We start from the raw sequence: 11,948 nt of genomic DNA, 5'->3' as shown, positions 1-11,948 counted from the left end.
TCAGGGACTGGACTACGATCAGGCATGTGAAAATAAATAAATAAAACTTCAGGCACGCTAAGGTTGCTCTTCTCTAGGGCCTAATTCAAATTTTCTGACGAGCATCTTCATTCCATCTATAAAAAAATTCTTTCTACAAAAAAATACTCTTTCTAGGAGAAGCGATTTGATGTCTTTTCACCCAGACAGTCGCTGACTCAGTCCGGTTTATGCTTTTTGCTTGCTTAAGCAAGTTGTAAATTAGCAGATTTTATTGTGCTAAAACTGGATATTTTTATATTTCTTGTAAGGAAAAAACTTGACACTTCCGGTTATAGACAGTTAGCACTTCCGGTTTCGTTTTGAACGTGTAAGCCACGATTTTCAAGATGAATGTACAATTACCAGAGCTCAACTCAAGAAGATATGACTAGGGATCGATAACACTGGTAAGAAATGCGGGAAATAATTGATTTAGCCGGCCAGCAACGATGCGAAAAGTTGCATCACCTGTGAAAATGTGGAACAGCCATGTTGAGCCACGTGTAGAGAGAGGAAAACTACGCATGTTCGAAGCTGGCTGAGCGACCAATCAGCGCTGGCCGCGTTCAGTGGAATCGCCGGCATTTTCAAGTTTCCTTCAAATCAATTCAGATTGTTTTCAACTTTTGCTTTCTTCTTATAACCAAACGGAGCGACCTCTTTATTCACTGGCGATAAGGTAGGTCTTTAGATCTAATTAATTTTGTTTTTCGGCTTGTGGAATTGTGTAAAACTCGTTTGAGCAACCACTTTGCGATACATCCATTGGAGAGAGTTCTGATTTCGAAACAATTTTTTTTTTGACGTTTAAAAATTTCTCGCTGAGTTTGCCATGCAATTGTAGTTTATGAAATGATCGGGGTTCAGTTTATTATCCTTGTCTAGAAATATTTATTCGTGCTTGCCCAAGTACAATATGTCCTACCACAACGAGAAAACAAAATTAATGATCATATACTTCGTGTACATAGGCTCTTTACATTGAGAAAGCTGGCTCATGTAAAATAACTTCTGCTCGATGACTTACGATAGTTTTGGAACGAGCACGAGCTCATATTTCCTTAGACATCAATAATGGAAATTTTTAAGGTGTATTTTATTTTCAGCGATCGAGAACTGCTACAATTTATATAGTATATTTTTTAGTTTTCGCATTAAATTGTCACTTGTGATCTCCCAGGGGATTTCACTGAAAATAATAATTGATAGACCTCTAAGGTTAATATGACAAGTTAAAGCATGACTGGGTGGTCAGTAAGCCCTAGGTCTAGTACACAATAAAGAACTTGGAGACCATAACACTATTCAGGATATGTGACTTCAGTTAATAACCTTTACCAAGTTGATAATGCCATCCACCAGATAAATTATTATCCAGTGGATGGTGTACCAAATGTTTTGCTAACACCTCATATCCAAAAGATAGTGAATCATCTGGCATATAATTATCTACTCTAACTTAAACTTTGTTGCCCGGATGTAATACCACTAAACTGTTTCACTTCCCATCACCCAACTGTCCCAGTTAATGTATTGACGTAACAAGGTCACACTGTACAATTTTCTTGTACAAGCTCAATAGTTCTAAGTGAGTCTGTAAGCACCTGAAAGTAAGCAAAGCAAACACAAACAAAACTATATAAGGTAGTTTTGTGAGAAAGGCCTCAAGGTCATAACTTTGAATAGGATAGATGGAGAATTTGCCACATATTTCTTTTTGTCAATTTTCATAGTACAGTCAACTCTCATTATAGCAGACATGCTTGGCGCGTCGTTTAGTGTTCGTTATAGCGAGAGTCTGTAACAACGAGAGTCATTTTCAGTCAAACCTCTTTCCCCGGGGATCTGGATTTTGTCCCTAATAGCAAGTGTCCGCAATAGCAGGGTGTCTGCAAGGCGAGAGTTGACTGTATAATCAACTCTTGTTATAGCGGACATGCTTGAGATTCCGTAATAGTGGAGTACAGCAGGTGTAAGAAAAAAATGCTGCTAACATGTGTAACATAATTATGTGACTAATTTGCCTCAGTCTGAAGATAACACTTTTGCAATGACACAAAAAAACTTGAATTCACTAAAAGGAACTCCAACAGATTGTTATCTTCAGGTTGAAACACATTAACCTAGGTTGGAAGTGGATTTAACCTGATAACCAATTTAAGAAAGTTTTACGGCACAAGCAGTAAAACGCAGTTAATGGAGCGTGACATGCAAATCCCCAATCAGTTTATTAGGTACTGTATTTAATTACGTTACATGTTTGGCGGCAATAACACGATGTCTTTGTTTTCCTGCTTTGTTTAGTTGGGTACCTTGAATTAGCTTATTGTTTCATCTATATTGCACAACACTGTCTAGTCTTGTCACAGCATGATCTGCAAGATGGCAACTTTCCATTGGTTGCAACCATAGCCATGTCTAGCTATAAAAGCAGTATGATTCAATGTAAAAGCACTTCCCTTCATGGTGTGCCGTAATCAGTAAGCATTTGTTGTAGAAAAGAAAATTCATTTTCTCTTTGTTACATTTTCTAGATAATTTACGCGAAGGTATCTATCTAGCTACATATGTATGGGCTCTATTTAGTGTGTGTGGTTTGCTTGGGGGGATACATGCCGTGCATGTATCTGTGGCGGTTAAGTCTAATGGTAGCGACTTCCCCCAAGCTTTGGGCATTGTTTCTGCCCTTTCATTTGTGCACCTGCCAATATCTTGTCCGATCCGGCGCTGGCTTATCCAGTGCCGGGGAGATAGGTGAGGCTTAGAAGGTCACGTGTTCAGTTTGACCGTCAATTTGACCTGCCAATACTCTTGTCCGTCACCAGTGCAGTAGTGCTGGAGATAAGTGAGGCTTTATTAGGTCATTGTATTTGAGGTCACGTGCTTTTATATTGACCTGCCAATACTTTTCTGATCCCAGTGCGGGGCTGCACTGGAGATAAGTGAGGCTTTAAAAGGTCATGCAACTCAAAGTCGCTTGGTATGCCAACCACAGGGATGTGTCCCCCCACATTACGCCAAACATGTGTGCGTCTTTTCTCTAATTATTGTTTGTCTTTATGGCTGCAATAATATTCGTTTTTAATATCATACCAAACAAGCTGTCAGGATACACAGCAATCACGGAACTGGGACATTAATAGTGGAGTACAGCAGGTGTAAGAAAAAAATGCTGCTTACATGTGTAACATAATTACGTGACTAATTTGCCTCAGTCTGAAGATAACACTTTTGCAATGACACAAAAAAACTTGAATTCACTAAAAGGAACTCCAACAGATTGTTATCTTCAGGTTGAAACACGATTTAACCTGATAACCAATTTAACCTGCAACATATATAACTGACAAGTGTTTTTATTTACTTAACTATTCAGGTGTGTTATATAAGCACAGACATGATGTTAATTAGAAAGCCTGGGACGATGTTATTTGGTGCAGCCGTGGTATTCTTGTCCTGTTTTGTGTTTTCATCAGGTAAGAAACTAAAACTAGAAATAAAGCCAATGCCAAACATCGAACTTCACATGAGACAAACTAACTGAACTGCAGTATTGATCGATCCAAACACTTAAAGCTCAACTGTTGGGCCAACCAAAGTCAGAGCAGCAAGAACGAATATTTCGAGGCTATGAATTCATTCTCATACAAATGTTAAATTTATTCATTTCAAAAGTTCATTTCATGAAAAGATCGATGTTTGTCCCACAGTCAATCTTCAGACGTGTTGGTGGATCTTCAGTCAGACGAACTCAACTGAGTCAAACGTCAAACTTATCATGAACTTTATTAAGTTCGTTTCATGTGAAATTTCGACTTTTCCTGGGCCTAAAACAGTTGAATCTCTTGAGCACAGAAACTAAAGGCTGGTTCTCGTATGATCGCCCCGATTGTCTCTGTTGCCTCTGTCGCTTCAAAAAGTTTGCTTACGATCCGCGCGATCATATGAGAACATTACAGAGATGTCTGCGACAATCGGGGCGACCGCGATCGCTTTGATCGCCCGTGTTCTATCCGGGCCATCGGTCGCAGACCGGGGCGATCGCGAACAATTATATGAGAACTACTGCCACAGAGGGAGACGATTGAAGCGACCCAAACTGTCCCATGGTGCATGAGTATTACCCAGAACTACGTTTCCGTTTGGCCTCCCTTTTGCTTCTTCACCATAAAACGACAATAACGAGAAGATAGGAGGCCACGAGGTTTGCCTTTGCTTCGAAGGCTGCCAATAGCGATATCGGAGTTTTGAAAAAACATATGCGGGAACAAAGAAAAGATCATAAATTCTAAACTTGTTTGATTAACCCTATTTTGTATATACCAGACGATTGGGGCGATCATATGAGAACCCCCTGATCGCTTCCAATTGCTTCGATCGCCTACGATCGCCTCAGAATTTCCAAACGACAGAAGCGACAGAGACGATCGGGGCGATCATATGAGAACCAGCCTTAACAGGCTAAAGCAGCCCTGAGTGTCTGTATTCCAGAGTTGTCTATATTGATATGAATAGAGGCACAGATGATTTGGGACCATGTGAATTGTCCTAAATATACATGTATGTGTTTGTATTATGGAGCTGTCTGTAAGGAGAGGTCTGGGCCGAGGCAAGGAAAAGGAATTTTCCAGCTTGCCCTTTGTGCAAGTTCAAACGGTTACCATGGTGTGCTAGCCCAGTGGCTTTTCTCAGTGTCCTGACTTCATCTGCTAACTAAAAAGTTCAAAAATGTTACTTGACTATTTGGCAAGTAATTATAATAGGCAAAATTGACTAGCCCGACAGGAAAATTTGTTGTGGTTAAATTTGATCCTTGGTTCAAATTTAATTTTCATTTGTTTTGAGGTAATTGGTAATACAAAGGAAAATGAAATTTGAACCAAGGATCAAATTGAACCATATGAAATTTACAGTTCCCATGCTATCTTACAAGACTTTTTTTGCACACTTGAGGTTTAGCTGTACAGTGGAATTTTAAAAATTTCTTGAACTTTCAAGGGAAATTAAAATTGGTTAGAGAACTCAAGTTCAAGAAATTGGTGGTAGAATCATAGAAGCAAATCCTGGGGAAACAACTTTTGGTTTGAGGTTTCAAGAGATTTGAGAAGTGAATGGTTCAAGAAAACCTGATTCTACTCTATTATTTTTTATTATTATTGGTAGACTGGATGAACAGTGTGTGTTTGTGGTTCGCAGTAATTTTAACTTGTTTGTTTTTGTTACAGATGGTTTAGCTGTTATGTCTGTAGATCTTGGAAGCCAATTCATGAAAGTAGCTATAGTAAAGGTAAATCTGATTTGAATTAAGTCACCATGAACCCTTGGCTGTCTTGGTCCCAAGGGGGTTACTCAGGCTTGTAAATGATGGGGATGATCGAAGGATTTTTTTGAGTTTGAAAGTTTTGATTCCTGGATTTTTTTGTGTTGGAAAATTTGGCAATTATTTTTTTGGGTGACTCGATTAATAGGGGAATTTTTTTGGGCATTAAAAACCAACTAGAGTGCCTCGGCGCGGCTTTGGCGTATTTATGGTATGATGAATAATCAAACTCGAGCGTTACATTGCCCCTCCTGGCAATTTAGGGGTAATTTGACAAGGGATTTTTTGCGGGGTTATTTTTGGTCCAGGGATTTTTTTGGGTAATGTCGGAAGACTTAGGGATTTTTTTGGGTCCTGAGTTTTGCCTTCATTCGATCATCCCTGTCATTTACAAGCCGGAGTACCCCCCTGGGGTCTTGGTACAAGGTGGCCATGCAAATTATCATAAAAATCTAAAAATAATCTACCCTCCCCCCCCCATATTTTAATATTGTCAGAGAATGCCCAGATCAACTGTAGGACTTCTTTTGGGCTTTATATTGTTATGTTTAGAGAGTTTTAATACTATATATGTGCTATGTGGTATTCTGTTTTATACCATGCCAAGAAAATACGGCCAATCAGAATACAGGAAAGCCATTGTATATAAATTTGATGATATTCAACCCAACCTTCCCATCGTGCGCTGCGATCTTATTCTCGATGAAATTTAGTGAGCGTATTTTCTATGGCATGGTATAAAATAGTTACACAACACTTTCTTGTGGTATACTATGGAATATCCCACTTGTCACTTGTATTTTCTTCGTATACACACTCGCAAAGGTGTGAATCGCAGACGTGTCTCTTCGTGTTTTGCTTTTCGTTGCGGGACGCGAATGAGAGGCGGCTGTATTCGCAGGCTAATCATTTATCACTCTCATATACATCCGCAGTTCATATATTAATCATTTCATATACATTACATCAGTGTTAACTTTATTTTCTTGATTTTTTAGCCTGGTGTACCAATGGAAATTGTACTGAACCAGTAAGTTGATTATTATTGGATTTATATGTCAAATGTGTTTTATTTTCCCAATAATAGCAATTATATTGTAACATATATTCCATATACATACTTGTAGGCCTGGCGCACGCTACTGGTGATCAGTGCTGTAAATTTGACTTTAAAATGCTGTAGTTAAGCTGTCCAAATTGAGATTTTGTTACGATTTGAACACAACTTTGAACTATCAAAGATATTTCTTCTGGAAGACTTATTTTCTTTTTAAAGTGTACAGTATTGTGAAAAAGTAATGCAAACGAAATGCGCGAATTTCGTTCTTTGTTCTCCCGAACTTTCGCGCGAAAGTTCGCGAAAAAATTCGTTGCGAACTTCGCGACATTTCGCGCGAACTTTCGCTGGAACAAAGAACGATATTTTCTAGAACTTTCGCTGCCTCACCGATAATTCGCGAAATTTCGCTAGGTGAGACAATAAATTTCGCTAGACTCTCAACAATAGTTCGCTTTTCTACGTGCAGACTCCCGCTACGGGATCGTTCGGTCGGATGGTCATGTAACATCCCGGGGTAGTCAATCGATAATATCGATAATCGATAACATTCGATAACAATCGATAAAAATCGATTAATTTTTTCAAAAATCGATAAAAATCGATAAAAGATTTCGTTGTGAGTAATCGATAATTATCGATTTTTCAATCAGGGCTTCGATTTTATCGATAAATATCGAATTTATCGAAACTAAATTATCGTACCATTTTTCTAATGAAAAACACCAAAAGATATTAAAAAGCTCGCAGAAACACTAATAAAAAAAAGAAAAAATTATTTATATAGCGCTATTTAGCTAATCTTTCATAGCGCTTTACAATCACTATGCTGTTCGTTAATCGGTATATTAACTACATCTTTTCTACAAACTTTTAGTATTACTCAGCGTTTTGAATTTGAAATCCGCTTTAGATAGTAAATAAATAAAGGTTACGCGACAGGCCTACACGATTCCTACGTTCGTGACATTTGCACATTTGCCGTTATATGCTTTAATTCGGTCTTTCGACCTTATTTGCTTCTGACTTCTTTCTGAGGGTTCTATTTTATATGGAGGCATTATGTATTAAATAGAGTCGTGTTGATTGTGGTCTAGGTCCAAGTGTCTAGAAAGAGGTCATTTTTCTTCGCTGCGTGGTTTCCGTTTGTAGAGTCAGTAGAGTTCATGTTCTGTACTCCTCCGCCACATGAAATCTACATTCAAAGAGTAACAATCAAACGTTCCCTCAACAGAAACAGGATGATTTTTATCGATTCCGATAGCGATCGATGAATCCGATAAAATCGATAAAATTAACACTTCGTCGGCGTGTGAGTATCGATTTTTATCGATTAACCGATACAATCGATATCGTTTAAAATCAATTTATCGATAGATATCGATTTATCGATTGATTTTCCGATATCAATTTTTATCGATTGACTACCCCGGGGTAACATACACGAAAGATATCTTTGTTTTGCTCGCAAATGCATGCCGAATTTAAGTAAAAATGGTACGTATTGATCATTAAGCGAATAAAGCACACAACTAACATATATAAAGGGTACTCACGTGGCATTTGCGAAAGGTTTTTAAGCAAGTTCGCTGGCTTGGCTCGATTTGACATACAGTGCTGTCGATGTATACTATTTCGAGTAACTTACCATTGTTTACGAAGTAAGCAAGCTCTGTTTGTTCCCCATAAGAACAAAACATCAGCAGTTCTGCGTTAAATACACTAAAGCGAACTGACAACAAATATCCGATTCATGTTCTTGTGTTTATTCGATCCCAGAATGAAGTTTTCATTCGTCTTTCCTTCGCCATTTACTAGTAGGCTGGAACTGCGGTCATCCATCGGCTCGCTCTGGAATATTATTTTGTCGGCGTGCGTGATATCGTCTTTTGAACGGTCGAGATCATTCAAAATCTTGCATGTATTGAACAATTTCCTCGCAATCTCTTCCACAAGTAAATTTCTGCCTGAGACTGTTTCTTTTCCTTCAGCTTTTTAAAAGTTTTATGCAGAATCACCGCTAACGTGACACTTCAAGAGAAGAAAGAAAGAATCGATTGTTTTGACTTGCTTTGGCCACGTCAGAAACTGACCAATCAGAAGCGGCTGTTCTCACGCGCTTGGCAAACATTGTAACACGATCTATCAGAAAGCGGCTGGCTAGATGTAATATTTTTGTTCAAAACTACAAACTTTTAATACCACGACTTCTTTGCTAAAAGAAACCACTTCGAAAGTTTGATTGAATTCAGAATACTCGACAAATACCGACAACAGCATGGCGTTTCGTGTTGATAACATCTAAAGTTCATCCGCTTTATCTGCTCACTGGCGACTTGTGAAATATTTTGCAACGAACTGAACAGTATTCATCCCGTATTCTCTGGCAATTTTGCAGTTGTTTTGAACGGTCTCTACCTCAGCAACAACTTTCATCGGAAGATTTAGTTGTTTGAAAACTAGTAGCTTTTGGTATGATGATCGATAACCACTAATTCTTCAGAAGAATGCGTGATTGTTTGAGATGGGATTCTAAACTCAGGTGAATTTTTTGTCACGCGTATGTACAGATCTAAATAAATTTACCATTTATTAGTAATTTCTTTTGTTGTTTTTTCGATTGCATACATGTAGTTGTCATTTAACAAATATGTTGATTTGCTGCACGTAGTTTGAACCAGGCGTAGTCAATCGATAAACCGATAATCGATAACAATCAATAGCAATCGATATCAATCTTCGATTGATATCGATTTCCGATACCACTCGATAGGAATCGATAAAGAAAAAAAGTTGTGAGTTCGATTGACATCGGAAATCGATAAGGATTGTTTTATCGATTATTATTGATTGTTATCGATTTTTATCGGAAGTTATTTATGTCAATTCCTACATGTTAAACATGGACACAATATTGTTTTACGGGTCTATTGAGTCCTTCAATCGTGGATATGTAATGCAAATATTGCTAAGCTTGTACTATAAAAAGAACAAGAACAATATTGATCTCCAGCGCGATTCAATATTAGAAGAAGTTGCGACCAAAGTAGTGGTGCGCAACCCTCTAGTCTCGCTATAACAACATCATAAATACATTGTATGAAGCAAAAAGATGGAATCGTTCGGGAGGGCTACAATGTCCGTGCATATATAGGATCGAGTTGAACTTTCACCAACGCAAGAACGTCATGTTATGGAGATGCAATCGACAGCGCTCTGAGCGCTCAGCCTGGGTTGAATAGACTAGTTAAAATATTTTAAAACCCCAAACCACGAGAATCTTGATGAAGTTTTTGCCTGGACCCCAGACTGGACTTCGGCAGGACTACATGCTGAATTAATAAAATGTTTTACCATGTTGAACGCCGGTCTCGTATTAATTGTTTTACTAAATATATAGTAACGCCATCTTTAGAATATGTTTCAAACGAAAACTCCTCCAAAGGCTCCTTGGGATTAGTGATTGTTATCGATTACTGTCGATTGCTATCGATTATTATCGATTTTCTCAATCGATAACAATCGATAATAATTTTTTCTGTGAGTTCGATTGTTATCGATTACCGATTTCAATCGATATCAATCACCGATTGATATCGATAGATATCGATTGTATCGATTGATTTCCGATATCGATTTCTATCGATTGACTACGCCTGGTTTGAAGGAAAAAGTGGGTCTCGGCTTATAGCCGAGTGTTTTGGGTTTATTTTTTGTCAGACTCGAACTGGTTCTGAAAACCGAAAGTTTAGGGTCTCGGCTTATTATAGCCGAATAAATAAGGTAGTAGCAATAAACACAATTTTGCGCGGGGACAAGCACTACAGTGGGAAACATTGTGTGTTTTTACACGACATTCATATCGTTCTCGGTAGTTTTTCTCGCGAATGTGAACTTTTCGTCATGAAACTTCAATGTTTTTGTCATTTGGGAAGAAGTTTATATTTACGTTTTCTTCGTGCACTAACGAGGTAAGTTTAAAGAACAATTTTACGATGTAATTAAGAATTTATATCTGTAAACACGCTTTCTCTGTGTTTCAGGCCGGCACAAGAGAACGATTGAGAGGGAAGATTCACATTTACATCATAGCGAACTTTGCTCGAAAAGACTCGAAACTTCGCGCGAAAGTTCACGAATTATCGCACGAAAGTTCGCGACAAATTACCGCACACAGCGGAAAACTGCGCGAAAGTTCACGCAAATCGAAACAATAGACGTCGCGAAAATTCGGCGAAATGTCGCGAATTGTCGAAGAGATTTCGTTTCAAGCGAAATTTCCTCGAAAAGCCACGAAAAGCGCGAATTTCGTCGAAATTCGTTTGCATTACTTTTTCACAATACTGTATCTTGACGAAAAATAATTTAAAAAAACACTGTTGAAAACGGCTTTTTTTTAACATGGCGCGTAACATTTACGGTCTAACATAGGCACATTTAGGATTTCTCGACTTTAATAAGGGATACAGTAATAAAACTTCATAGAGAGAATCTCAAACCTATGTCAATTCTCAATCTTGAAAAAAAGTTCACCTAATAAAACGCTGAGGACCTTTTTTTCACCTGATCACTTTTGCGACCCACAAGATGATGTCTTCGTTTTCACCGAAACGTGCATTCTGAAACTCGCTTGTTCTTTCTATCCAGTTATCTTTGTGTTTCAAAAACACCATATCTCTAATTGACATAGAATCAGCTTTTTGTCAGTCATAGCTTTGCCGAGATAATACAATCCCTTTTCAAAATAATTCTAGATTTTCGATGTTAGACCATCGTTTCCTAACCACAAAAACGCTCTTTTCCGTGCTAAAACCGTGCCTAAACTGTGCATAAACTGTGCCCAAACTGTGCCTAAAGTGTGCCTAAAGTGTGCATAAACTGTGCCCAAACCGTGCTTAAACCGTGCATAAACTGTGCCTAAACTGTATCAGAATCGTGCCTAGACTGTGCCTGAACTGTACCAAAACCTAAATCGTGCAAGAGAAAATTTCCCGACAAGAGTTCTGGCCCGAAATCAAATTTCAGTTGTCAAGAAAAGGTAAGGTTTGTATTTACATTGTGTAACTTTACACCCGCTTTCAGTGTTACGTGCATAGCGGCTTTCTGTCGACATCCATCTTTCGACGTGCTAAATAAACAACACAGATCGAAATCCGCCAATCACAGCCCACTAGCATGACCTTCTGAACTTTTCGCACATTTGCATGAAACCAACAACGGTATGTATAGGTTTTGATTGGCTCATTTCAAACAGCACGTCGAAAGACGATGTCGAAAGATGATGTCGAAAGATGGATGTAGAAAGATAGCTATGCACGTAACACAGAAAGCGGGTGTAAAGTAAAATAATTTCTATAATAAAATGAAAAGTGATCAGATTAGAAAACTACATAGAAAAAAGTCAAAAGATACAAATAAATTGCTTACCTTAGAGTTTATTTATTTACTAAAGATCTACAACTTGCAATTGCGGGTAGATGTGCCCATCCTTCACGAAAAAAAAAAAGAAAGCTCACTATGAAAGGATGAAAGATTACTTTCTTTGTAACT

The 11,948-nt window shown here is 38.1% G+C and overlaps 1 protein-coding gene across 1 annotated transcript in view; it reads left to right on the top strand.

Moving 5' to 3' along the window:
- The first annotated feature begins 568 nt into the window (after positions 1 to 568).
- LOC144664465 (hypoxia up-regulated protein 1-like) overlaps positions 569 to 11,948 on the top strand; it is a 44,239-nt gene continuing 32,859 nt past the window's right edge. Inside the window, exons 1-4 of the mRNA XM_078525611.1 lie at positions 569 to 700; positions 3,398 to 3,497; positions 5,247 to 5,308; positions 6,340 to 6,371. Of these exons, the coding sequence (XP_078381737.1) occupies positions 3,419 to 3,497; positions 5,247 to 5,308; positions 6,340 to 6,371 (173 nt within the window). The 5' untranslated portion in view covers positions 569 to 700; positions 3,398 to 3,418. The remainder of the gene's footprint in view (positions 701 to 3,397; positions 3,498 to 5,246; positions 5,309 to 6,339; positions 6,372 to 11,948) is intronic.

This window comes from Oculina patagonica, chromosome 8 (genome assembly GCF_052425735.1).
Source record: "Oculina patagonica isolate OP01 chromosome 8, crgOcupat, whole genome shotgun sequence".
NCBI lineage: Eukaryota > Metazoa > Cnidaria > Anthozoa > Scleractinia > Oculinidae > Oculina > Oculina patagonica.
The sequence above is the reverse complement of the archived record's forward strand: the minus strand, read 5'-3'. Positions and strand labels throughout refer to the sequence as shown.